The 27765-nt window shown below is 44.2% G+C and overlaps 2 protein-coding genes across 4 annotated transcripts; one reads left to right on the top strand and one right to left on the bottom strand.

Moving 5' to 3' along the window:
• Window positions 1-117: 117 nt before the first annotated feature.
• JHY (junctional cadherin complex regulator) lies at window positions 118-16341 on the top strand. 3 transcript variants are annotated; one of them, XM_071769155.1, is made up of 9 exons: window positions 118-165; window positions 1474-1579; window positions 3640-4129; window positions 7978-8088; window positions 8899-9473; window positions 10267-10516; window positions 12305-12385; window positions 13650-13772; window positions 15891-16341. In XM_071769155.1, the coding sequence occupies exons 2-9, from the start codon at window positions 1509-1511 to the stop codon at window positions 16092-16094; spliced, it is 1905 nt and encodes a 634-aa protein (XP_071625256.1). In that variant the 5' UTR covers window positions 118-165; window positions 1474-1508; the 3' UTR covers window positions 16095-16341. The 3 variants fall into 3 exon arrangements, with proteins under 3 accessions (XP_071625256.1, XP_071625254.1, XP_071625255.1); XM_071769153.1 differs by lacking the exon at window positions 118-165 and having other exon boundaries at window positions 930-1579; XM_071769154.1 differs by lacking the exons at window positions 118-165; window positions 7978-8088 and having other exon boundaries at window positions 930-1579.
• A 7351-nt stretch (window positions 16342-23692) lies between these two features.
• Window positions 23693-26087, bottom strand: BSX (brain specific homeobox). The gene is made up of 3 exons (XM_071726781.1): window positions 25678-26087; window positions 24394-24590; window positions 23693-24237 (listed from the first exon to the last, which is right to left on the bottom strand). Exons 1-3 carry the CDS (start codon window positions 25940-25942, stop codon window positions 23992-23994), a joined length of 708 nt encoding a protein of 235 aa, XP_071582882.1. The 5' UTR covers window positions 25943-26087; the 3' UTR covers window positions 23693-23991.
• Between the last annotated feature and the right edge of the window lie 1678 nt (window positions 26088-27765).

The following is a 27765-nucleotide window of genomic DNA, read 5'->3' on the forward strand; positions in this document are numbered from 1 at the left end:
GAAGGGGCCTCACCCCGCACCCCTATCCCTGCCCGGGCGCTACCACCCTCTCCGCAGGGGGGGTTTGGGTGTGCGGGACGCGCTCCCCCCGCACCCCGCCCGTGGTAGGGGCTGCGCGTCCTCCGCAACCATAGCAACCGGAGAGCCGCGATCCGGGAGCACCGGGTGAGGGGGCCGGGCCGGGGTTGTGGGGGCTGAAGGGGACAGAAATGGCTTCTAAAAGGGCTGTAGGCTCTTCTCAGGGGGCTGGGGACCGAGGTCCAAGGCGGGGAGGGGTGACAGGCAAGGCCAGAGGCAAAACTCCGTGCCCGGCTTTCCCCTCGGCTGTAGTGGAGCAATGGATACAGGCATCCAGGCAGGTGTAGTTTTCCTCCCGGAGGGTAAAACTGTGCGGGACAAGCAGTGCTTAAGCTTGAAAAATTAAAGAGAGGGTTGTTTTGCACTTCCATAACTTCACAGGGGCCCTGAGGCTGAAGGGAAACTCACTCGGTGCCTTTAAATGGCTTCTTCACACCCGGTGCCCTGGCCCTGGCTCCTGAATCCTCCTTCTCACAACACTGCTTCTTTCTGTCCTCCCAGACACTTCATCTTGTCAGTAGCTGGCTGGGCAATCGACTTAGGAACATCTGAATGCAATCAAATGAAAAGACACTCCAATTTAGCAAGTGTTCCCAGTTCCTCTCACTGGGGTTTCTCTGTCACTCCCTTTCTTGCTGGTAACTTCCTTGTCAGCATGGCATGAAGCTGAATAAGGAAAACAGAGGATTTCTTTTCTCTTTTAACAGATAAAGTTGTTTGTTGTGTTGGTTTGGTTTTGGGTTTTTTTTTTTTTTTTTTTTGGTTTTGGTTTGTGTTTTGTTTTTTTTTTTTAGCTTTTCTTTTTCACAAGCTCTTTATACATCATTAGCTTTGTTAGCCGTAATATTTAATATAATATAATAACTAAAGTTAGGTTTCATTCTACTCACTCATGCCATTGCTGTACAGGGACCTTGATATGGATTGCTCAAAGGAAAATCAACCTACCTGATGAGAGCAAAGAATTGTTTTAATTATAGGCCAAATTCTGAGCCCAAGCCAGTGATCCTGCCCACAAATCCAGCTTTTAGCAAATATAACCAGTATTATAGAACCAACACCCTTTTCATGTTTGCTTTCATGTTTTCCACATGCAGGACTGGTGTATACTGCCAGTGCAATACAGGATGAACCCTTCATATAGAAAGTATATCTTAGTTTCTTCTCCACACACTTACAACATGAGTAAATACCATCTGCCCCCAGCTGTACTCATGCAGCCCGATTTCCACCCTGCTACCTGGAAAAAAACATCTGTAAGGAGAGGGGGTTTTGCCCGAGGTCTGCAAGAGTCTGTTTCTGAAAGCTTTGTTGAGGAGGGATGGTACCAGTCAGAGCTCCAGCAGTGGATTTATGAAAATGAAATACTGCTAGGACTGTTTTCTGATGAGACAGAGAGTGACAGCTTAGAAGACGACAGCTTGGAGGTGATGAGTTTAGAAGAGGATGAAGGAGCTGAGTATGACACACATGGAACACAAAAGGATGATGGTACCAGAAGGTAAGGCACAGGATTTTAGTAAATTAGTAGAATAATTGTGACCTCCTCACATGGACCAGGCACAACAGTACCCACACATCCTCTTTTCATTCCTTACAAAAAAGACCCGTGCTGAGTAAATAAGGCCAATTCCTGTCAGAAAACTTGCAGGCAAAAATGGGTGTGTTGAATAAATGCAGTTTGCCCTCAGAGCTGTATAAATCTAAAGTTTCCAGGGTTACCATTACCTTTAAACATTCTTTAGAAAGCATTAACTTGGTACATAAAATACAATTTAATTTGCTGTCGTATGGAGAAAAGATTTAACACTGTATAAATTGGGAGTAATTCTCAAGTTTAAAGAGATTAAATTAAACCTGAAGTAATAATAATGCGCAGTTTCATTTTAATTGTCTACTTCAAATAAAATGGCAAACAAATGAAGGCTAAATGATTAATAGCATGCTTTTATTCACCTCCTCGACAGGCAAAATGGCCAGTTATTGAATATTTTATTGTGAGCTGAAATGATGTTAATTGTACTAGAATCATGCTCTAATTTTTCGTAATTTTTTTTCCCCCAATACCACGCTGAATGTGAGGCTCTTCATTAAATGGAAATTTGATTTTATTTTGTTTGAACTTAGCCTAGCAAGTACTCCAACACAGTCCATTAACCCGAGCAAATATCACAGCATATACATCCAAACCCCCCTCTCTACATCCATTACTAACCTCGGAATTTGAAGAGGAAACACTGCATCTGTTGTCTGCACACAACAGTTTTGTTGATGAGTACAGAGTCCATCTAACCTTTACATCAAGTTGGGGGGAGGAATAAAAGGTGCACTTTTTCTCTGCAGATGATTAGAGATGAAGGAGCTCTTCACACTCATTTTCTTCCCGGGGGTGACCTGGCCTGCACAATACAATTGAGCTGCTGTGCACACATTTCAGCACAATACAACTCTTCAGCATTGTAGACCCTGTTATTTGAATCATTGCAATTACATCACATATTTCTGGACTCACTTCAAAAAGATGCTAACCCATTTCTCTTTACCCCTGGTGTATGGCAACTGGGAATAATGATGGTTTCCCTGGTGGAAATCGTGTCATCTCCAGCCCGTGGGGTACCATGGCACCCATGCTTACCTGAAATGAAAGTATTGCCAGAAAAACAGATTATTTGCTTCTCAGGAGCTACTTGAAATGCAGGCACAGGCATGTAACTGATTTAGAAAGGGTGAATAAATGATTTCTGGAAATCTTAATATAATTATCGATGCCACAGTGAGGAGAGCTCAAGAGATCAGGACATTTCTTTTAATGTCTTTTAAAACCTGGGGCTGAAGAGTCACCCAGGTTTCAGTGCCTGTAAATGTCACTTTGAAAAGCTCAGTGTTGGGCAGTGTCCAAAAACTCAGGACAGGACCTGCAGGTCCAGTTGAGAAAAAAAAAAAAATCTTTAAAAGCTTTTTTCCTCCAACATTCCTTACACCTGCCACTGCCTGCACATCTCCTGAAAGTTATTTTAAATCATTTTTGGTTTTTTTTACTAAATCATCACAATGTTTCACAGGAATGAGAGGAAAGACTGAAAATGCAGACTTGCAGGCTGATTTTGCTCAGTGAATCCTACTGACATGATAGAGAGAGGTTTTACCAGGAATATCTCTTTTCTTTCACACAGCAGAGTCACTGAAGAATGAGCAGCACACACTGTGTTTTGTTGGCTACATCATTTTAAAGGAAATAACAGAAGCAGCACATTATAATAATTTTGTGCTTTAATTTATTCCAATAGTATTTATAATTTCTGTGCTAGATTTAGCTCTAAATGTTAGGCCAAGTTATCCTTCAGTGATAATGAAAATCAAAAGGTAAGAGGAGGCCTTGCCTGTATTTTTGACTAAAAACTGTTTAATAAAACTCTTCTGATCCCCACCCTACAAACAACCATATTTTATGCACTCAGATAATTCAGGGGACCTTAGTTGCAGGACATTTCCTGGCTCAGATTGCACACTGACACAATATAAAATTTATACATAGACACTTTATGCCTCTTTTTTCAATAGGAAACACCAATCTGTGGACAAGTATTTCCGTGTAAGAGAGAAACCTAACTGCAGGAACACAAAAAAAGCATCAGAATTTCCTAAGGCAGAAAAAGGATGTCAAGCTGGTGGAGGAGACACCATGGACTTTTCACAGGAATCATTTTACCTCCATGCCATTAATGGCTCTGAGAAAGAAAGGCATCAAGAGCAAGAAAAGCCACAAGAATCCTTCTCCGAGTTTGGTGCAAAGTCTCTAAGCTCTCGTGAGCCAAAAGCCATGGTGAGCAAAGAACTTCCCAAGCTACACACCAAAGAGAAGGGATCTGCAGATGGCTGTCATTTCAGAGGTGCTCCCAGTGCTTTTCCTCTTCAGACTCAAGAAGGTCGAGCACAGAGAGCAAAAAAAGACTTTGTGGAAAAAAATAAACAGACTTTAGGGTTACGTACAGAGAAGACAAATTCCTATCTTCAATTGCACAGTAAAAAACAAGAAGTTCTTCAAAAGCAGGTGGGTCTGAATCTCATTCAGCCTTTATGGGAGGTCATTTAGGGCCACACATGGAGGAATAATGAAGAAATAGGTGTAAGATTCAGTGGTCAGACAACCCTTCCCCCCTGCTTGCTTTCTCAGCCAGATCACACCTTAGCTTTGAAATCAGCCAGCAGATCCTGGTCATGGACTTGGCTTTGAAGGACCTAACTTTCTTTTTATTGCCTGCAAAATGTCAGGCAACTGGTGTTAAAGATTAAGTGGAAACATAATCACAGTTCCTAATGAACGATTATATATGAGTTTGCTGCTTTTGCTTGCTCCTCATTATGCATAATGGGAAGGTGGGAGTCCTTGAGTGGCTCCACGAGTTGCAGCATAGAAAATTCTTAAACTGGAACACTACAGAGACTTTCTGCTCCAAGTGACACCTTTTCCAAGGCTAATGAACAGTTGACACAACACTAGAGGGCATCTGCTGACTGCATTGCAGGGAATGTTAACACTGGACAAGATTTTTTTTCCAGCAGAGCTATTAAGAGTACTTGGGGTTTTTTTTTTCGGTTATAATTTGCTTGGTGGTAAAAAATAATTAGTGTAGATTGATGCTAATTAAAGCTGGGTTGATATGATTATGTTTACTGCTCGGGGAATTCTGAAAATGTTTCATATTTAAGTACTGGAGCCAGGGATCAGGACTTGGTTGTGCAGGGACTATTCAAAGTGAGGTTATAGACACAAACAACCCAAAAAATAAGTCCTGCTAAAACTAGGACTGTGTTCTAAGATTACCTTGCTGAAGTAGCCGTGCCTGTGTGTGTGTAGGTGTGGTTTTTACCTCCACACATGGATTGAGCTGCATCAGCATCACCACCTCCTGCCAGCTGTGGGGAGGGAAGCACAGGGAGGTCTCCTCTCTCTTGTTCTCAACCCAGACATCCATTGGGCCATCTCCTCCAAGCAGACAAAAGGTGGCCTGACAGGAGCATCTTCTTGACTAGATCTGGCCCCATGAGCCAGCTTTGGGCACCACACCTAGAAAAGGGCATCAAAAGTGCCAAACCACCAAGTGTGCAAAGAAGCAAAGGAGCCACTTGGCTGCTGGGGCCACCAGGGGTGTTCTGAACAGGGTTTTTTCCTAAACTGGGTTGTTTGAGCTTTGCTGCTTTTATTTATTTGCTCTGGGGTGCTATGGGAGTGAAATAGTGTGCAGGAGGCACTTTGCAATGCAGCTTTTTATCCCTGCCATAAAAAAGGATAAAACATTTGCAGCCTCATTCTTGCCAGATTTAGGGCTGTTACTCCCCTGCAGAGAGCCAGCAGGCCATACGTATCAAAACATACCATAAAAGTGTGTTGATCTGTATATTTACTAATTTCTATAGCATCTTATAAAGCATCAAGTTCTTCGCAGTGTTGCCTGATTCTTTAAGAACCCGATGATGAGTTTCTTTGAGAGAGAGAAAAAGAGAGAGAAGCAGTGGCCCAATCTAGCTCAGCTGTACTCAAGATGAGTTGCTTCCCTACCTCCAAGCCCCTTACTTCAAAGCAAGGAACATAATGTACAATTTTTTAATGGCTCTAGACCAAGGCACTCAGACTCTCTGTGCACTGCGCCTTAGCTCAGTGTAAACACCTAATCAAGATTGCCTTCGCTTCAACAATAGCAGCCAAATGCAATTCGAGAACCAGAAGCCTTTGAAGTCCTCCCTGCAAAGGCCGGTTTCCTAGTCTGGGATAATGACATGCCATGATTGCTGCCTTTGTTGTATCTTTTCAGTAGAGAAGCAATTATGGGCCTCAATTTAACAGAATAGGCATTACACAGCTTATGATGCTCAAAATGCAATTTCATTTGATCATTTTCTCAATTTGATTGGTATTAATAGAATAGTTCACCCAAAAAAAAAAAAAAAAATATATATATATATGCTGGCAGAGGTTGTGTCCTGTTCCTCTTTCAAAGAGATAATGTAGAAGTATGCTTTACCTGCCCAGTAAACTATCAGTACAGTTCCACCAAAACCATCTTACTGGCTGCAAAGCTGTGTCTATCCACACCTCAGGAAACCTGGGTGGTAAATTCTCATTTGTGAAGTTTTCCAGTCCCAACTCACACAATCTCCATCACCACACGGAGCATCAAAATCACCTCAAACCTCAGCAATAGACTCTACCCACCTCTTCCTAATGTCCTGATCCTCCACCCCCCTGTCAGGGTTTAACACTGGCCTGGCAATTAAACCGAGTACCAGACACTCTCTATTAATCTCTCTCTCCTCCCTGATAAGAAAGGAGAGAGAATAAGGGAGAGGGACTTATGGGTTGGCAACTAAACTACACAACTTTAATGAAACAGTAATGATAAATAGGAAAAATTACTAAATATATACAAATATACAAGAAAATGGATGCCACATTCCTCCCCCCTCTCCCCCAATAGCTCTCACGTCACCACCGAGGCTGCAGGGCAGCTCTGGGAAAGTCCAGGCTGGACTCCTGGAGTCGGCAGCAGTTGGGAACTGGAGGCAGGAACACACAGATATGGGCTGGGATGGATCAGAACCACAGGCAGAGGAACGGACGGGATCCTTCCAGGATGCTGGGTGAAGGAAGGGAAGCAGGAAAGGCAGGAAGGGCAGGCAGCTGGAAGCAGAAAATCTGGCTTGGCCCTTGTGATCCCTCAAATTTATACTGAGGATGAAGTATATGGGATGGAATCCTCTGTTTGGTCAATTCTGGCATTTATCTTGTCCGTTCCTCCCCAAAGGAGGCTGCAGGTGGGACCTCTTTATCCTCCCGGAGGGTAAAAGTTTTCCTCAGAGCTGAGCAGTGTCCTTGGCTCTGCACACCAGGCTCTAGCAGTAACTCTAAACATCAAGTGTTATCAGTCCTAGAAGCACACACTGTCTGAGAAACTTGCTGTTAATTTCAGCAAGTGCAACTACTTACAAGAGACTTAGCTAAAAGCAAAAGTACAAGACAGAAAATCACCTTTATCCTGGCCCAAACCAGGACACCCCCAAAAAACGAGAGCTCCCCAGAAGGATTTAACAGTTTTTTCACACTGATTTCACCACTGTGGTGGTCAGCTGATCATTCTCTTGCTCACAGACATGGTGCCCATCTCAGTGCCATGGTACAGAGGTACCTCTGCCACAAGTCCAGCTCATGGTTAGGTGTGAGATTCCCTAACTGCACACCTCACTGAGGCCACACCTGCCAGAGTACTTAAAAAAATTAAAAAACCACTGGGTTCTGTGAAGTTTTATTGATTGGGGGAAAAAATGGTGGATGCTTTCAAGAAAAAATGTGATTATTGCCATACTTACAATATATTTTCATGGCTTAGAAACCTCTAGTGCCAGCAGCCACCCTCAGACAATTGCTGCAACTCAATTCCCACCCATCATGCTCCCCTAGCTCTGGCTATGTGAAAATATTCTTGTCTGGGGGGTTGTTATTTTGCACAAGCAGTTTGCTATCACTGCCAGCCTATGTCCTCTAGAGTTTTTTTCTTTCTGCAGCTACTCCTTGTACTTTTCTACCAACATTACTATGTTTTGTCATCTTCTGAATGACTCTATTGTTCAAGAGCGTCCTATGGTCTGTGTCATCCATCAAGATCTTGCTCTGCTGGCTGATTGCTTGGGAAATGATGACTTTCTAGTTGCTTTTCTGTTATTAGGTACATCCACTGGCTCTCAGAGAAATGGAGAAGCCCAGGCATTTGAGAGTTACAAGTAGGTTTCTGTGCTGCATACTCAGCTTCTGTAGGAGGCAAATTATTTCTCATTCTTTCCCCAAGATTTTTTAAAGGCTTTTATCTGGGTGGGTTGTGGACATAAAACATCCTTGTTCTTTAGGTTGCAGATCCTAAAACTGTTGATGAGGAGCCAGAACAGAGTGTCCTAGCATGCCAGCCTGGGGATTTGAAGCCTGAAGAGATGTGGAACCTGAGGGCACAGCAGCTCAAGGTCTCTTTTCAACAGAACATGATAATTGAAATTGTTGTGTAAAAGCATTGAATATGTAAAGCTGTAACCTCAGACTGCTTAATTGCCCTCTGGTTCTCTTAAGACTGGAACCTGAACTTCCAGGATAACCAGGATTTTATGCTTTTATTTGTTGGGAGAGGTGTGCTTTATATATGGAATTCCAGAATGGAGGAGTGCTCACTGGGTTTTAATGGGGAAGCACTGGCCTGGTCCCAGTTTGGCAGCAGGTCATGCTTTCCACCAGTGGCACTGTATGCCAGAATATTCATCAGGACAGCAGAGGTCAAACTAACAAATCATCATCTTGGCACCAGGAGTCAGGATTCCCCAGTGCTAAAGCTTCTGCCAAAACATTCTGCTCTATATGTGGATTTAATACCTACCATTAAGCAGTTATTCTGAGTGCATATGCTACAGACTGATTGCAAGTGTTGCTAACAAAAGAACCCTGGAGAGACAGGAGGATGAAATGGAGGATTTTAGTGCTGACAAGGATTAAATGGGCTGAGAATGGATTTATACATTCCCTTTAAGGAAAGCCATGTTTTTGGCCAAAATGGGGAACACCTGATGCTGTAACTGGAAATGGATAAATCTGAAATATACTTCAGGTTTAGGCTCACCAGGCTCATAGCAGTCCTGGTGTGCTTCAATTCTTAAATTGTTTCTTATCCTTTAGTTAATGTTTTGCAGGATACAGGGCAGGGAGGAGAGCTGAGTTGAAAAATAAAACCATTTAAATCATTGACATCAGTCTGAATTCACCCCACTTTTGATGATTTGTTATAGGAACTCCAAAATAAACACTCCAAGAGAAATAAATCAAAATCCAACCAGAATCTCAAAGGAAGAGCTTTCCCAAGGAATGATAGACAAAAGCCATCAGGAAAACCAGCAGAAGAGAAGTCTAGATCCCCCCAAACTTCAGAAATTCAGGCTGCTCCTGTGCAGAAAGTGGAGCAAGACAACAGCAGCAAGCCCCAGAAATGTCTGTGTCCAGGTTGTCCCCTTTACCTTCACACTGCTACAGCACCAAACTCCAATAATGCCTTAAGTAATGTCCCAAATTCAAGACATTTTGTTAACAGGGATTTTACCACATCTGCTGTACCTCCAGCACACACCAGCAAGGAGAACAAGAAATATCAGCATGATCCTCCAAATGGCCTTCTAGATGACCAAGAAAATTTATATTGGAACAACCATTCCACTGTGCAGCTTTCTGCAAGAGAGAACAGTGCCAATGGTCAAGCCCATCCAAATCACAGGAATATTTCATCTGCTCCTGATGGCAGTTTTCAAGAATTGGTGAAGGATCCAGGACCACTTCAGAACAGCAAAAGACACATTCATGTGGATAAAAGGTATCAGAACTATGCTATCAGTAGTTTATGGTAAGGAAATAAGTGCTGAAACAGTATTATTATAACTCTGTGATGCCCAGAAAAAATATATATATGGCCAAGAAATTGTTTTCAAGTCCAAAGTATAAAATTATTTTGCTACAAACCTTCCACTATAGATTATTACTTGGTTCCACTGTGACTACTGATTTTTAAATATGGTCTTAGAAAAGAAAAATCCCATAGAATTTTCCACAATTGAAGGTTTCCTTCTGAAAGGCTTGAAAATTCAGTTCAAAAAGCAGATGGCTAAGAGCACTGTGTATAACCAATGCCTATTGCTGCATAGAATTATATCAAAATTTGCCTTTTGTGAATATCCAGAGTCATACCAGTGCCAGTTTTGGCTCACTACACATGGAAAAGGGCATAGAAATCCCTAGTTATGTGGAATTTCATCTTCTTTGGTAAAAATGTGTGATTTCACAGAGACAATTCTTTCAGTACTCAGCAGGCCCGACCCAAAGCCATTTAAAGGCAGTTTTTATTGCCTTGAGTTAGTTTTGAACCAGGCTGAATGCTTCCCCATCTCCAATTTTCCCATTTATTTTAAACACCCAAGTTGCCATACACTTGGGTGCAAGCAAAGCCACTCTTTGTGAAATACTCATCTTCCCATCCTCGTGTTGCCAGTAAATTCTGTGGGCCAGGACCATCCCATGCACAGATTGCTGGTGCCATCTGCTGTGTACAAAGGTTCTTTATTTCCCCCCTTCTTTCTTTTTTTGAGGCCTTCTCCATCTTCTGTTCCCAGTTCCCAAACAGCCCTCTGGACAATCTCCCAGTTCACACAAACCATGGAGCAACAGCACCAAGAAATCCCAGCAGTTCCCACCCCTGACAGGCATCTCAGCACCATGCTGCCACCCCTAATCCCACAAGGAAAAAGTGCTCCAGAGATAGATCCAGAAAGCCACGGAGGAAATCCAGGGAAAAAAAGCCAAAGCATCTCAGGACACTTAATGCAAAGGGAAGGGCAAAAAAAGCCTGAAGACAGCAAAAAGGTAAGCAAATAGTTATGGATTGGGTTTGCAATTCTATTTCTCCCTCTGATATTTTCTTCTCAATAATCCAAAGATCTTCACTAAAACAAAACAAGGAAAAAAAAATAGGAATGGTGACTGGGAAACAGAGAGCACACTGAAAACCACTGATTTGCTCAGGGTATTTAACACCAAGGCACAAAGGGGGAAAGAGACACTGAAATAATTTTTGTCCAAAGAGCAAGGCAGCTCAGCACTTGTCACTTCTGGTCTTGATCAGCTCTAAGAACAAACAGAGCAGGGTTTGTCCTGTAAGTTCTACAGTGATCAAATGATTTAGGATAAAGCTATTTGTAGAAAGCAGCAGGGAGCCAGACCTCAGAGCTGAGCAAACCATTCTCCTGGTCATGCTCATTTGCTTTCCACCTCAAATCTCTTGGTTTCCAAGGGAATCCAACTGAACAGCCCCAAAACTTAGAGGATTTGCAAAGCTAACAGCATAAACATCATTCCAAGCCTCCTGATGATCCCATCCTGGTGCTTATTAAAACTTGGTTCTTTTTGTCTGTTCAGTGGGTCCAGTTTCAAACTGTAACCAGTTAACCCAGGTGCAAGGGGACACAGATATCCCTGGGTGTCCATGACAAATTAAAGCTTTAAGGAGTTAGCTCCAAGTCCCAGGGCAGACAAACTAAGCTGGAATAATTACTCATGTGTTTCATTTAGGAGCAGTTTATGTGTTACTGCTCGAATGCTTCTAAGAAGAATTAGGATTATGATAGCAACTGAAGGGCAAATTTCCTTCTCTTTCTGTTCCCCTGAGTTAAAACTTGTTTCTCTGCTGTATTTTCATTAGTTTTCTCACGCTTCATACATGAAGAATTCCACAGAGAACAAGGCTGTTTATGTCTCACAGAAAAATCCATTTTTTTGCAATAAATAAACGCAGTCAGACTCAGCTGAAATGAGAAAAACCCTAATTTTGTTGTAGAGAGTTAAATGATAAACTACTCCCAGTATCTTAAAGTAAAAGTTAGGAGTAAGTTCATCACAAAAGGATTAACTAACAGCCAGGAACATAAAACAGAAAATTCAGTGCACAGAATTAGTTTCTCTGCAGCTGAGTTTAACTTGAATTTGCCCTTTAAAGAAATGCACATTTTATTTGGAGACAGAAATTTCTTGGTGTTTTTGCATTACTCTGTGGTTGAAATTAGCTGATCATTATGGATTTCCACTGACAGGTTTTAAAAGCTACACTTCTAAAAATTAATCTCGTATTCTTGGAAGAGATTTAAAAGATTCTGGGAGTGTCTCTGTGGTAATGTCATGATGAAATGGCATCACCCATCACTTACAAGCTTTTGCTGTGACAAGGGATGTATTTTTCATGCCTGTGAGCAACTTCCCATTGCAGTTTTGAAAACAAAGAAAGGTTCCTATTATTAATAACATTTGCCTGATTTTTGTATGACCAAAATTAGCTACTTTTATCTGCTTCTCAGTTTCTTCTAACAGTCAAGCTGTTTCCAAAAAAAAAATCATTTTTGATTGAGGAAGTATTGCTTTGTGATTTTGATGATCAGCAATTATCCAACTAGATTCAAAGGCAACACAGTGTAATTTGACTTGTGCAATTAATTCAATCTTTTTTGGTCACTTACAACCCTTAAAATGAGACCTGCCAGAGGTAAGAGTGGGAGTGCAAGGAGAATTCTGCTCTTATTTTGGGTTTGCTAAAAGTCTTGCTTTGGTTATGCTCTGCAAAATCATATGATGGAAAAACTGTCCCTGCTGTTTGTTTTTTAGCCATCTAGCTCCAAACCCTACATAAATCTGAATGTGAAGCTTGGAGGCCTTGGACCTGACTATGAAACAATCAAAGAGACAGTAAGTGGTCCCTATCATAAGGTGGTCCCTATCATAACTGTTTTACAGCTCTGATCTGCCAGGTGGAGTGAACTTAAGCAGGAATGGGCAAAAAATCACTGCTGAGAAGCAACTTATTGGTATTTTTTTGTCCTTGACTTTCTGCCTAGCTTGAGATCCTGAGGAGAGGCTCAAGCAGAAGGCAGGTCAGCTCTGTGGTGGATAATTTTAGAGCTCTGATTTTTGTAGTTCCAGAAACAGGGAGCACTTGACAAAATTCAACAGGGCTAAGGGCACATCAATAAATTACACACTCCCCTGAGCTGCATTGTCATACCCAGGGAGGTTTGCCTAAGAAGTTGTGTAAATAGAAGAAGAAAATAGCTGGATGCACATTACTTTGTTGAAATGGAAACAGGTTGTTCAGAACAGTATCTGGACAGTTGGTATCATCTGCCCTGTTCTCTGCTGATAATGAGGGTCTGAGAGCAGCTTGATATCTAAGGTGCTGCAAACTCCATCCTGGATGCTTTGAGACCCTCTTAATGTGACCACAGGAGCTTTGTATGGCATTCTGTATAGGAACATTGTAGGGTGGGATTGCCTGTTATGTTCTACTGAGGGATGATCAATAGCATGGCCAGGGAAAAAAACAACAGCAAAAGTGGGAATGCAAGAATCATAGAATCCTAGAATTGTCTGGGTTGGAAGGGACCTCAGAGCTCATCAAGTCCAACCCTTGCTCCACTCCCCCCGTGGTTCCCAGCCCATGGCACTGAGTGCCACATCCAGGCTCTTTTGAAATATCTCCAGGGATGGAGAATCCACCCCTTCCCTGGGCAGCCCATTCCAATGGCTGATCACCCTCTCCATCAAGAAATTCTTTCTCATGTCCAACCTAAACCTCCCCTGGCACAACTTGAGACCTCTTGTGCCCTCTTGTCTTGCTGAGAGTTGCCTGGGAAAAGAGCCCAACCCCCCCCTGGCTCCAACCTCCTTTCAGGGAGTTGGAGAGAGTGATGAGGTCTCCCCTGAGCCTCCTCTTCTCCAGCCTCAACACCCCCAGCTCCCTCAGCCCTTCCTCACAGGACTTGTGCTGGATCCCTTCCCAGCCTCCTTGCTCTTCTCTGGACCTGCTCCAGCACCTCAAGCTCCTTCCTGAGCTGAGGGGCCCAGAACTGGACACAGGACTCAAGCTGTGGCCTCACCAGCCAGGGGAAAAAAGCATTTCACTGATGAATCCACGAGAGATTTAACTAATCATGGACTTTTTTCCTTCTGTCAGAAAGAGAAGTTAAAGCAACAAAAGGAATATGCAAAGCAAGTTAAGGAATACAACATGAAGAACACTGCAGTTCAGAGGTTACCTGCAAAACCCCCAGTGGTGCCTTCAGCATCAAGACAGAAGGTGAGAACAGGGACCCTTTAAAATGCATGCAGGGAGAAATTTAACTCACAGGAGGCTAAAATAGTTTCTTTGTTATGATTTTAACCCTCTGCTCTCATGGGATCCTGGCAGTGCTTGTCTTGGCATTTATTCTGGGAGGGCTGGAGATGCCTGCCAGGAGTTCTGATCCCTTTGCCAACAGCAGTCTCCAGCCCATGCAATTCCTGCTCTTCATGAGGATGTACTAAATGGAATCAGAGCAGCCCTCCACCCAAGCCACCAGCACACACCTTGCTTTAGACAGCTACTGATGACATGATGAAATTCAGCAAGGGGAAGTGTAGAGTTTTGCATTTGGGGAAGAACAACACCATGTCCCAGGATAGGTTGGGGGCTGAGCTGCTGGAGAGCAGTGTAGGTGAAAGAGACCTGGGGGTCCTGGTAGACAAGAGGATGACCATGAGCCAGCAATGTGCCCTTGTGGCCAAGAAGGCCAATGGCATCCTGGGGTGCATTAGAAAGGGTGTGGTTAGTAGGTCAAGAGAGGTTCTCCTCCCCCTCTATTCTGCATTGGTGAGGCCACACCTGGAGTATTGTGTCCAGTTCTGGGCCCCTCAGTTCAAGAAGGACAGGGAAGTGCTTGAAAGAGTCCAGCACAGAGCTACTGAGATGATTAAGGGAGTGGAACATCTCCCTTATGAGGAAAGGCTGAGGGAGCTGGGTCTCTTTAGTTTGGAGAAAAGGAGACTGAGGGGTGACCTCATCAATGTTTTCAAATATGTAAGGGGTGAGTGTCAGGGAGATGGAGTTAGGCTTTTCTCAGTGGTGACCAGTGATAGGACAAGGGGTAATGGGTGTAAATTGGAGCATAGGAGGTTCAAGTTGAATATCAGAAAAAATTTTTTTACTGTAAGGGTGACAGAGCCCTGGAACAGGCTGCCCAGGGGGGTTGTGGAGTCTCCTTCACTGGAGACATTCAAAACCCACCTGGACACGTTCCTAGGGGATGTACTCTAGGGGGCCCTGCTCTGGCAGGGGGGGTTGGACTAGATGATCTTTCCAGGTCCCTTCCAACCCCTAGGATTCTATGATTCTATGATTCTATGATACTGATGTTTTCCTGGAGAAAAGAGGGGAACAAAGGAGCAAGGGACCCCTCTAGAACATTGCCCAGGGCAAGCCCCACCAGCTGCAGAGTGCACTCCTCTAATGGAGCAGAGATATCCTCCTGTTAGTCTGTTATCCACCTGCCTGTCAGTCTCACTGACAAACTCTTCACTTCAGTTGCATAGCTACAGTAATTGGTCTTATTTTTCAAGCCCATACAACATCACTTTAGCTTTCACTGGACTGCAGAAATAGCTCGGATGAGTGACAATTGGCAACGTGACAAATGAAGGGAGAAACTCTTCCTCATTGGAAGAAGTCATAAATCCCTGGAAATAACCTATATTTCATCCGTTCTGTTCTGCAGGACCTCACCTACCTGCTGGGGAAAGCAAGCTAACAAGTATTTCTCCAAGGTGATAAAGGAGAATTGCAGGGAAAAGTTCTGGGATTCTCAGCTGAATGCCTCAGCTCCAACCCTTTCTTCTTCAGAACTCTGTTAGTTTCAAAATTAACCAAAAATTAATTTGGCAAGTGTTAAATCAGTGTCAGGGTTTTACATCAACTGCCCAAACCAGGACCATCAGGTTTCAGAGAATTTGGAACCATTACCTGGACTTCATTTCAAAATTTGTTTTAACATTTTAGGCCTTTGAATACATCAGTTCCTTTAGAATTTCTCAGTTTCCATCCTCATTATACTAACCTGCAGAAATCCCTGTTATAAAATGTGACTCAGGACAAGAGATTAGTGAGATTGGGGAAAAAAAAAGGTTTATAAACTTTATAAATCATTCTTCTTTATTTTTTTAAGCAAAAAAACACTGCTTCAGTATTTAAGGTGGCCTCCAGTAGTGTCAGAAAGCAAATCTTTTTTTTTTTTTTTTTTTTTTTTTTTTTTTTCTCTTCTCACAAAGAAGCTCTGCAATTAGGAGAACTATTAATTATATTCAATATAGAAACACCCCCATTTTCCTGGAAATAGTGGTCAGGTTTTCTCTTAATTAGTTACTCCATTTATCACCTTTTTAGGCACTGGAATATGCCAAGACCATTCCCAGACCAAAGGTTCTCACAGGAAGAAAACCAAAGGAAGAGGTGAGAGAGGAAAAAGTTTTGCCACAGACTTTAAATGGCAACAATTTACCTCCAATTGCATCCCTGGAAACTTTGCAAGACAGACACAAAAAGGAGAAGCAAGTTGCAGCTGCTTTGAGAACCCTCCATATTTTCTAAGTATTTTGAAATTATTAGGGACATCTTCAAAGAAGAAAAAAAAAAATCTAAGTTATTTAATTATGAGCTGTTACCATAATACATAGATTTACAGTTTCAGTGAAATATGGCCTAGATTTAATTATTATTAAATTTTAGAATAAGTTGTATTATACTTGTTTTTTAAAAAGGTTAAAAGTTACATATGCAGTGTTTTAAATATGGTCCTCTTTGTTGGTATTTTTCTTAAAAATAAACTGATCTAGCATCTTTCAGACCATTCATACTATTTGCTTGTCACAGCTGTTTCATTTTCAGACCTGCCAAACCTGGGCATACATGGAAAACACTCAAAATAAGTTGGTTTCAATGGATGATTTTAAAACCAGCAATGTTTTTATTTTTGAAATGCAGAGGAAACTGACACTGTCCAGAAATAAAGCCAAAAATGAGCCATTCCTGATAAGAAAGAGAAGAAAAATATGCACCAAATACAGCAGTTGGTAATGATACAATCCTAATTATTCAGATGTTACTCTGTTATCTCTCAGTGAATACTTATCACATCAAGACCAAAATTTTGAAGCTTCATCTGGGACAAGAAAATTCAGAACAAGTACTGGCTGATCATGCAGAAAATCTGCTATTAGACACAAGCAGTTGGAAAATACCTGGAGTAACTAGGGATAATTGAGAGCTACATGTTTGAGAGGAGACAGCTTTTAACAGATTAAATCTAAAAAAAATAACAACCAGATGGGTTTCTTACTTTGGTTCAGTTTCTTTAACTTAGACAATTATGAATTAAGTCAGCATATGAAATGTGATTATAACACACAGCAAGGGAATTTTGAAGAAAACACACTGAAATCTCCTAGAAAATAGGCTGCTTGAAAAAAAAAAAAAAAAAAGAAACCCAAACAACAACCTTGTGATTATGTGTAATTGCTTTATCCAATTTATTAGGTCCCCCTTTGTATGGGAGACACAGGTTATTAGTCTTTGGGGGAAAAAAAAAAGGGTTGAGTCTCCCTGAAAGAGGCTGACAATGGAAAGGTAAGGTGAGGAATAAAAGGAGAGTATCTCTGGAACAGCTTTCCTCTTTTTTTAGATGCAATTTTTTCTTTTTAAGGTAAAAGCAGAAATGTGTAAGACTTAACACATTTCTGGGTTAACATTCCATGGGCTGGATGTCTCCCAAGAAAGATTATTTTCCAGTAGGTGTACAGTGAAGCCAAGGCACTGGGGGTATGATATATATTGGCTGGAGAAATCCTATAATATTCATTTTACAGAGTCTTGGGTGAGTTTGACCCAGATCCTATGGTCCTCAGGATGCCTCAATCCTCCTGAAAATGGCTCAGTTGGTGAAATGGCCCCTGCAGGACCCACCCAGGCTCTCAACTTAGGATGGGGAGAACTGATCACCAGAGTGCATCTCTCCATCACAGCAAAAGGACAAAATATTCCTTTCTGAAAAGCCCTTCTGAGCCACCTGAGAGGTAGGAAGCTCTCCATCCCATCCATCTATCCATCCCATTGCTTCCCACCAGATGTGCTGATTTAGCTGGAAGTTTTTGACATGCAAAATCTTTGGGGAAAATGTGGTAAAAGTGATTTCATCCACGGGCAGTGGGGGTTCCCTTGCTGGGGAAATATTTTGCATATCAAAGCAGAGTAATGGGCAGCTGGAAATGTCCACTGCAACCTCTGGGACAGGACCATCCTCTGCTTCAGCATCTTTCCTCCTCACCTTTGGGAGCTGCTTTTGCCCCTCAGGACATGGGTGCCTGGGGTATGATCCAGCCAGGCTGGGTAAATGTTTCCAGGCTCTGCCAGTTGCTGCTTTCCTACTTTTAGTTTTCAACCAAATGGTAACACTTTGAAGCATTTCTGATTAGGGAACCTCAACTTGTTGTTTCTGCTTAAAAGTGATAATCCCCCCCTTAATACAAACCTCAAGTACCTATTTTAATGAAACCTTCAGATGAATATCAAAGAGCTATTTACCCGTATCTAATATTTTAATTAGATTATATTCTCAATTTAACCCATTAAACCCCCTTTGATGATCTCCATGTTTAGTGTTTAGCCCCAGATGCTGAAGGTAATGAATATTGGACCTTTGATTTAATGAGAACTTCTGCCTTTCCAGCCTGACTCCCTTTGTATCCCCCCTTTTTATTTTCTGAGCTATAGAATTCAGTTAATTGAAGAAGTCTCTTACCACCACACATTAAGGAACCTAAATTAGCATCCCTTTTCTGATTAGAAAATGCAAGCAGATATTTTCTCTTTGATCTGAGGATTGAGTTGAAGTAGGCAACAGTCCCCTGAAAATGAGCTGATGGCCTTATTATTTGGCTGCCATGCAGATGCGTCCATGTGGTGCAAAATGCTTAATGTCTTAATTGCTCACCTTCCTCCCTATCTGTCATCCTTTTACATCTCCCAGAAATTTGGGTGATCTTTCTGGGTGAGTGGTGTGTTTCACCTGTTTTTGCCTTGTTTTTTGTTTTTTTTTTTTTTAGTTAAACAGAGAACTTGAGGAAAACATTTAATCCTAAACCCATGCTAAACCAGAGAGGGGGCAGGCTGATAGGTTTAAAAAAAATTTACACTGATTATGATGATCTCAGAAACCACTTGGAAAGGACTGGGTTTATTGGGGGGGGTTGTGGGTTGTAGGTTTGGTTGGGTTGGGTTTTTTTTTTTATCTCCCAGAAATAGACATTATTTGCAGCATATGTGGAAAGAAAGTCTTTTGATCTACCTCAATACTGATGCAAATTTTCCTGCTCCTGACAGACACAGTGGCACAAAAAGGGACCATACCAGTAAATGATGAGCATCCATCTGCTTAAAAGCAAAGGCCAAAACTTAATGCCTTTCAAATTAGGGAGGCAAAGAATTTAAATAAGAAATATACCTTGAATTTTCCATTAAGTATGCAGGGAGAGGTTGAGCTGGAGCAGAACCTGGGGGTCACAGTCCCATGGCCTCAGCACATTTCCCTAGGAGCAGAAAAGTTTCTGTGTACCCCACCCAACAGAACTTCTCAACATTGATTTGCTGGGGCCCTTCCTAGTGCCACCATTTCTTAACATTTTAGATTTGGGAAGTGCAGAAGCTGAGGTCAAAGCCCTGGGGTGCCACCACCATCACCAGCATCCCATCTTGCAAGATAACTGAAGGTGGCTTCCTACCACCCACCCACTCACAAAAAGTATGGACAACTGGCTCATAGGTTGCTAAATATTATATATATATGATGTATATATATATATCTGACAAAAATATACTGGTTTATCAGTTAAAAACATTAAATAAGACAGTCTAAAAGCCACAATGATCCATCATTACAGCTCTAAAGACCATAAACCAGGCAGTCATCCACTACTTCAAATAGCCATGATGTCCAAACAGCCCACAAGCCAAGCATTTGATCATTATTAAGTTATCACTTCCACCTTAAGTGATAACACCACAAAGAATATGCCTTTTTATTATTATTTTACACGTTGCCCAAACTGAAGAGCTTGAGAATAAGCAGAGAAGAGACCAACTCTGGTGACTGCCTGCATGGTGTGGGAAAGAGCTCTGGATGTACAGAATCCCAGTGATAGGTAAAGGCAGTGAATCTCCACTGGTGACAGCTGGGAAGGGTGAGTTAAAGCAGCCAGCCCTCCCAAAGAGCCTTTTTTGAGCAGAAGTGAGGCTGAGCCAAAAACCTGGATAGCACAGATGCTAAAGAAGCATCCAGCAGCTCAGCAGGAGCTTTGCATAATCGTCAAGTGCAGAGCAGGCAGCTGCAGGTAATACCACAGGGCCAGTTTGCTGGGTGTCAGAGGAGCACTTGAGGGTTTGTTCCAGCAGTCACAGCAAAACCAGCACCAGAAAATACCAAGTCTTTACTTTAGGAAGCAGGTTGAGTGGGTTCAGCAAGAGCTGAATGAAGTGAGTCACAAAATTTGGTCAGCTTGCCCTCGCTCCTGGCACTTCAGAAACCTGTGCCAGAGTGACCTCATTTTATATCTAGTTGTTATATATATATATAACTAATATATATATAATATATATTTACATATATAAACTATAAAACTAATATATAACAACTAGATATAAAATGAGGTCACTCTGGCACTATATATAATATATATAAAATTAATATATATAATATATATTCACATATATACACTACATAACCAATATATACCACATATATATTAGTTATATAGTTACCTCATTATATATATAGTTAAAATTAACTTCTTCCTTAAAATCCTATCTATACCCTGGAGAAACAGGTAGAAAAGGCATTGCAGTCCACTCTGGGGTCACTGTTTTTTCTCTTAACCATACACTTTACACCCATGTGCCTAATGAATCCACCAGCCAGCAAAAAGAATCGATGAGAGGAACTTTTAGAAGGAATTTTATCTAGTGCATGCACTGCCTGGATCACTTGCTGGATCTGGCCATGGTTTTTTTACACCTTCACCAAGTGGCAGCCAACGGTGCTTTCAAAAAAAAGGAAATGGAAGAATTTCAATGAAAAGCAAGGCTTCAGTGATTATATTGAAAAAGAGGAAATCCACCAAGATTTCCTGTTCCCAGCAATTATATCCTGTAAACCATTTCCACCCCAGTGTTTCCCAAACAAACATGTAAATATTAGGGGGGGAAAAGAAAAAAAAAAACCAAAACACCAGCTTTAAACAATCTCTCCCCTACTCCTCAAGGTTTCTGGGGAGAGAAGCAAAAGGAGAGCAGAAAAAAAAAATAAAAATCAGCAGTTCTCACTGAATAAGGGAGCACCTGGAAATAAAACACCATTTAATTTATTCAGAAGAGAAAACTCTCTGAAATTCAGAAATAAAATTCCTCCCCAGACTTTCCTTCTCAGAGCTCAGTGCACACACTGCAGCAGCCCAGCTGGGCTGGGTGGTTTGCAGTCTGTATTTGTCACTGACCTTGCAAGTAATCACTGACTTCGGTTTTAAACACCATTGCCTAGAGCCGCAGCCAGGTGAAGATAAATGGGTGTTTGTGGACTTCTTTTATTCTACTGATCAGCATCAATACCACGCAAAAAAGAAATTTCCTGTCGGGGCAGGGAGAGGCAGCAGAGCCTTGAGTGTTATTTGATTCACATTCTGACCCTTTCTCATTGACCTGGCACTTTGTAAGGGTAATAACGCCGGTGGTAGGAAGGGACAGGGGCTCTGTCACACCTCTGTGCCCCAGAGAAACCGTGGCACTTCATGGCAAAAAGGGTCCCACAGGATGAGGTGAGGGCACCTCCAGGTTTCAGCTGGCACCATCTGCAGCTGGGCTGCGGATCAGTAAAAGGTCCTGAGAGCAGAGCCTGGTCCTGGATATACTCCCAGTGCTTGCACCTGAGCCCCAGGATCCTTTTCCCTCTCAAAAACCACCATCAGCCGTAAACATCACCATCCCGGGGGGTGCAAATGCTCCAGACAGAGATGAGCACCAGCTCCTGGGGGGTTGGGTGCTGGGGGGTGACACAGCAGGTGATTGCCTCCCTCACTCTCTGCTGGCAGGGCAGACCCTGGTGGGGCCACTGCCTGACACCACCGTTTTCTTGGCATCCACTTGCAAAAGAGCAGCATAAACGCAGAGAGGAGGGAAAAGTGGCTTTCGCATGTCTGTGCCCCAAAACTTCTCTCCCTTCTGCATCGTAATCTTCTACTCGTGCTTTCTCCTTCTTTGTGTTCTTTCCATCTCAGCGCATTTTTACACCCCTTTTTTCTTCAGCGAGAGAGAACAAACAATTTTTCACACAAGTAAAGGGAATCACACACAAACGTGAAGCAACAGAACTTTTAATATCCCTTTCCATTCAAGTGCAGTGGCTTTTAAGTGATTACATCTATGTACTTGCTCCTAATAGTCTCTCTCACAAAACTAAGGGGGTTTCTGCTCTCTAAATACTTTGCTGCCCAATCCTATTACCATAACCGAGTCCACCTGAGGGACTGGTGTAAAGTCCCTGCCTCCTGCCCAGCTCCGGGACCACCACCCCGAGGTGCACAGCACCCGAGTCCGGCAACAGCAGCAGTAGATGTGGTCAGAAAAAAAAAAAAAAAAACAGACCACATTATCATATAAATATCACGGCAGAGCTTTTTTTTTTATATCACTTTTAATAGTTCCTAACGAAATGCACACTCAGGGGGAGGCTGACCCTGGGCACAGAGAGAAATGGACAAAATACTTGGTGGGCGACTGAGTATGGACACAAGAGCATCGAATCAAAAGGTTTTCGAGAGTTTGCATCCCCTCCCTGCCTGCCTGGGTAGGTGCTGAGGAAAGAGAAAAAGCCCTGGAGCTGGGGGAAGCGTTTCCAGCCTAGAAACCTGGCGATGGGAAATGATCCGCGGGTGATTCCAATCACGCGGAGGCTTTCAGAGGAAATCGGTTGGGTTTCCCTTCTGAATTATAATTTTTAGAGAGGTGGGTGGCATTTGTAGCAAAATTCGTCGATGAAAATGTTTGCCCTGGAAGTATGACACCATGCAAAAAACAACTAGGCATTTTCTGGATGGATGGTTGGGTATTTTTCCCCTCGGACATGTGATCTTTATTATTTTACGAGTGCATAACATAAAGGAAAACCCACAAAAGCAAACATACACGTTTCAATCATCTATGTTTCATATATTAAACAGGGACAGGTTTTCCCCTCACAAAACAACTTGTCCCATACTCCAGAATGCCCTGAAAGAGCTAACACTGGACAATCAAATTGACTTCCCTTTAGGAAAAAAAAAAAAATATGGAAAAGCCCCCAGATTTAAATAACCAGACACCAACACGCCACCGGGTTGCAGGTGCAGCTGAGCAAACTCAGCCTCTCCAGGTTTAAAACGAGGAAAGCCCGAGTCCTCCCCTGGAGATGTGGAACCTCCGCCGCGCCCCCAGCAGCTCACCCAGAGGAAAAAAAAAAAATAATAAAAATTTAAATCTTAATTTACCTGGAAATTAAAACCCTTCCCCTGGCAGGAAGGTAAAGGCAAAGCGAGTGCAGATGGTGGCTGCTTTATCTGACATGGAGCTCAGAGAGGCGCTGGGGCAGATGCAGGACGGAGGGGTGGGTGGAAGGGAAGAAGAATAAACGTGGGACCAGCTCTGGGACTATTTGAAAAGGAAGGGAAAAAAAAAGAAAAAAAAAGGTGATTCACACCTGGAAGCTGTGAAGGAATCAAACTGCCGCCGCAGGTGGTTCTCCAAACTGTGGAATAATCTCGCTAGGGTTGCGTTTGCTCCGAGCAGCCCTGGCAGGATCGAGTTGTTGGTGATGCTCCCCCCTTCCTCATGTCGGAATTCAATAAACGGTTCTTTTGGTCTTACCTGTGGCTTTGGAGAGCGTTTCTACAATTCACAATCTTTGAGTATATGCGTGTCCTGGAAGCCCTGCCCGGGATCAAACCCGCGCTACGCTGGGTGCATGGGAAGCGTGGGGCGGTTTGAGGGGGGGCCGGGGCGAGCTGGCACGGGGACACATTTATTTTAAAATCGAGGAAATTTCGGGGAACGGAAAAAAGTCCAATATTTCCAAGGGAAGAGGAAGCTTAAAGGAACTCTCTCTTTTTTTTTTTTTTTTTTTTTTTTTTTTTCCTACTCGCTCCCCCATCAGGCAAACCTCAGGCTCAAGGTGATGTTGAGGGGGAAGCCGGCGGTACCTCCGGACCCTCGGCCCCCTCCGGTGCATCGCTGCCTTCGCTGCCGGGGAGGGAGCTCCCCGGCATCAACACCTCCTTCCCAAAACGTGCCCCCCCTTCCCTCTGGGCTCCGGGATTACTCAGGGCTGGGCGTTAGGGGCGACTTGCGGGGCCGGGACTGGGGCAAAGCCACCCCGGAGAGGCAGGAGAGCCCGGGCCGGGCCCCGGAGCTCCTAGAGGCGGTGGGGGCCGGCACAGAGATCCCCCTCCTCCAGGATGTCCACTTCGTCCTCGGGGTCCTGGAGCAGGAAAGGACCGGGAGGACCCTTGCGGGGTTCGGCAGCGGCGGCCTCGGGCAGCTCGGGTTCGGGGGAGCTCTGATCCCGGCTCTCCTCGCCGCTCGGGTGCTTGGGGTCGTCCTGGGTTTTCCGCAGCTGCTTTTTGTGCTTCATCCGTCGGTTCTGGAACCAGGTTTTCACCTGATGAAAGCAAAAGGAAAAAAATAGAAAGAAAGAAAGAAAAAAAAGAGATAAAAATTAAAAAGCGAAGGTGGGGATGCTACGTGGGATAAGGGGTAAGAGCAGGTGTCAGAGCTCTTCCCAATGGGATGCTGCCCGTCCCTGCCGAACCGGTACCTGGGTCTCGGAGAGGCTGAGGGCCGTGGCCAGCTCTACCCGCTCGGGAGTGGAGAGGTAGCGCTGGATCTCAAACCTCTTCTCCAGGCCGGAGAGCTGCGAGTCGGAGAACACGGTGCGGGCTTTGCGGCGGCGGCAATGCTTCCCGGGCAGCTCGGCGTGAGCGTGGTGCTGGAACAGGGCTGGCACCGGCACTCCTGGGGGGACACACCGAGTAAAACGGGGTCACCCGGTGGCTTCTGCCCTTTGCGACCCCCAGCTGGGCTGCAGCGGCTGGGGAGTGGGCTTTCCCCTGCCTCTTTTTATATATCCATATATATATATGTATTTTATTATTTTCGTGGTTTTTTGTTTTTGTTTGGTTGGTTGGTTTTGGTTTTTGTTTTTGGTTGTTTTTTTGTTTTTTTGGTTTTTTTGATGGGTTGTTGTGGGCTTTTCGTGGTTTGTTTTTAGTGTTTTTTTTTAAGAGCGTTTTATTGGTTTGGTTTTGGGGGTCTTGTCGCTCTGAAAACACGGGGCTTTTCAAAGCTTTTGCAGCCCGGGCAGCATCCGCAGCCTGCGGCCGGAGGAGGCTGGCAGGGTTCTTCACACCTCCCGGCAATTTAACCACAACGAAATGGAAGCGGAAAAACCAGAAGAGCCCTAGGAAAGGCTGTCAGGAAAGCGGGCAGGAGGAGAGCCGTCCCCTCCGGGGCTGCCCCGTGGGAGAAAGTTTGGAGGAAGGTTTCTTCCAGACCAAGGATGGGGCTCGGGAAAGGAAAAGCCCCGGGCTCCAGCCGGGCTGGCAGAGCTTCTCCCAGTCCCGGGAAGAGGAGCCGACCCAGCCCTGGAAGTGTTGTTGGAAGGGGGAAGGCGAATCCCGGTTACCGTCTGGACGGACAACGCAAGGAAAACCAAATGTTACCAGTTAAAAAAAAAAAAAAAAAAAAAAAAAAAAAAAAAATTACAAATAAAAATATAGACGGAAACTCTCAAGATCTCGGGCAATCGAGCGCATGACAAACTGCAGCGCGGGAGTCTCCTGCCCTCGATAGCGAAGCCGGAGGTGCCCGATGCCGGGCCGGGGGCTGTGGCCGACGGGGCTGGAGCTGCCGGAGGTGGCTGCCCATCGAAATCACCCAAGATTTCTTCAAAGGCTGCAGAAAGGTTCCCCACGGCTCCAGAGGAGCGTGTCTTCACTGCCGGAGCCTGTCCCACTCGGGACACTGTGGACTCTTGTCCCCACCCAAGTCCCCACCTCGACGCCACCTGGCCCCGCACTCGGCAGGTTCCTCCTGCACTTACCCGAGGTGGTGAGGAAGTAGGGATGGTGGTGATGCTCCGGTTTGTGCAGGGCAGGGTGCGGGTGAGGCGCCAGGAGGGTCGGGGCTGGCATCAAGGGGTACCCATAGTCCAAAAGTGGGACGCGGGAGGCCAAGGAGCCGGGGAAGTGCTCGGGGTGGACCTCCCGCAGAGGTTTGGGTTTGTGCAGCAAAATATCCTCGATGAAGAAGGAGGTGGGCCTGGGAGCCGAGACGGGGTGTACGGGTGAGGTGAAGTTGAGGTTCATTTCGGTTGTGTCCCCCTCGGGCAGCAGGGAAGGAAGAGAACCGGGCTGAGCTCTGGCTGCCAGAGAGGGGGCGACGGGCTGCTCCTCGCTGGGGCTGAAGATAATAAATAAAAATTATTATAATAAAGAAACGACCCTTTAAGCAAAAAAAAAAAAAAAATCCGGTGCAAAAATAAGTAATATTTTTTTTTTTTAAATTAAAAATCCCCCAGGCAGAAATAAACTGAAAGAGCCGGGGGATGCGAGGCGGGTGGGTTTGGGCTGCGCGGGGAGATGCGCGCCTTTGAGGCGCGGTGGGAAGGGGACTCTCCAGCGAGCCAATGGCGATCGGGCGGGCGGGGGGACGGGCCCGCGGGGCTACCCAAACCACCGCACAGCACCGCACCTCCCCGAGCAGCGCGGCAGCCCTCAGCCCCGGCGGCGGGCTTGGGGCATTTTCCCAAACATGACTTTTACCTTCTTTTTTTTTTAAAAAAAAAAAAGGTTAAAAACTTCTGGAAAAAAATTTTTTGGAGCGACCCGTCCCACGCTCCGCTCCTAACTTGTCCCCCCGCACGCAGCTTGATCCTCTGCGTTCTGGCTCTGGCCCTGTTGGGGTTTTGTTCCCATCCAGCCCCCACTCAGTGTTGTGCTAACACTTCATTTCACTTTTTTTTTTTTTTTTTTTTTTTTGGTCTTTTCTGTTTGTCTTTTTTTTTTTTTTTTTTCTTTCCCTAATCTGTAACATACATTTCCCCGGAGTCAATTTGCTAAAATGAGGGTGATACACCACATCATAGCCGAGATAATTTCGGTTCGCATCTCAGAAAATTGCTCTAATTATTGATGTTAAACTCAGGGAAATTAAAAGAAGGCACTTCTCCTTCATCTCCTGATTTTAAGCTCTAATTTGTTGAAATCGAGTTGTCATCACAATTCCAATCACTACCGTTAATAGTAAAAGTGTTCTAATAGAGCCAGAATTCGCCCAACCCATGCTATTAGATAATTAAGAAAGATGTTAGAAAGGCAAGTGCTAATCCTTGGGCACACGGACAGCATTTCCATCTGATCCAGCAGGTAGAACAAATTAATTACAAGAATCAATTAGTCCTAAAAGTACAGTTCTCAGGGAAGTCTAAGCCATGTCTTCCATATGGATGAGCTGGTAAATGGTAAATAGAGGGGGGGGGGAGGAAAAAAAAACACCTTTAAAAGAATAGAAATGGCAATCGGGCGGTTTTAATGAGCCAGGAACTCGGAGCCACTCAGTTTTCCAGCGGTGCCGCCTCTTTCCCCTCGCCCACGGCCACGCGTGGGCGCGGGCAGGGGCAGCCACCGCTTCCAGTAGAGGTTTTAAGGACCATCGGTCGTTTGGGTATTTTATTTTTTTTTTTTTTAGAGATGTGGCTCCTTCACCACTCGGGGAAGGGGGACCAGAACATTCGCGGTCTCCGTGGAAAAAAACACGCGTGCAGGCACCACTGCACGCATCACGCATCCAAGTGACAGGCGACATATACAACGTGTGTGTGTATGTGTGTGTGTGTGTGTGTGTGTGTGTGTGTGTGTGTGTGACGGTACCGATCCGGGCACAGTCGGCCGTCGAGCTAGGAGCGATTCGGGATGCTCGGGGCCGCGGGAAAAGCTCCCCGCAGCCCGCGGAAAGCTCCGCGGTGTCCAGCGGAGGCTGCGCTCCTCCCGGCAAAACCCGTCTTTATCTCCAGGAACATAAAAATAAAATTAAAAAAAAAAAAAATTTAAAAAGAAAGAAGGAAAAGGGGAAGGAGGGGGAAAGACGGCTGCAGCATCCTCTCCTGGAACCATCCTGAAATGCCCGTTTC

This window comes from Heliangelus exortis, chromosome 26, assembly GCF_036169615.1.
Source record: "Heliangelus exortis chromosome 26, bHelExo1.hap1, whole genome shotgun sequence".
In the NCBI taxonomy this organism is placed as follows: Eukaryota; Metazoa; Chordata; class Aves; order Apodiformes; family Trochilidae; genus Heliangelus; species Heliangelus exortis.

Coding starts and splice junctions, on each gene's coding strand:
- JHY (XM_071769153.1), top strand. CDS start 1,170: ATGCAGGACTGGTGTATACTGCCAGTGCAATACAGGATGAACCCTTCA. Junction 4,130..7,977: donor AAGAAGTTCTTCAAAAGCAG/GTGGGTCTGAAT, acceptor CTTGTTCTTTAG/GTTGCAGATCCTAAAACTGT. Junction 13,773..15,890: donor CTTCAGCATCAAGACAGAAG/GTGAGAACAGGG, acceptor TCACCTTTTTAG/GCACTGGAATATGCCAAGAC.
- BSX (XM_071726781.1), bottom strand. CDS start 25,942: ATGAACCTCAACTTCACCTCACCCGTACACCCCGTCTCGGCTCCCAGG. Junction 24,591..25,677: donor CTACTTCCTCACCACCTCGG/GTAAGTGCAGGA, acceptor GTGTCCCCCCAG/GAGTGCCGGTGCCAGCCCTG. Junction 24,238..24,393: donor TCAGCCTCTCCGAGACCCAG/GTACCGGTTCGG, acceptor TGCTTTCATCAG/GTGAAAACCTGGTTCCAGAA.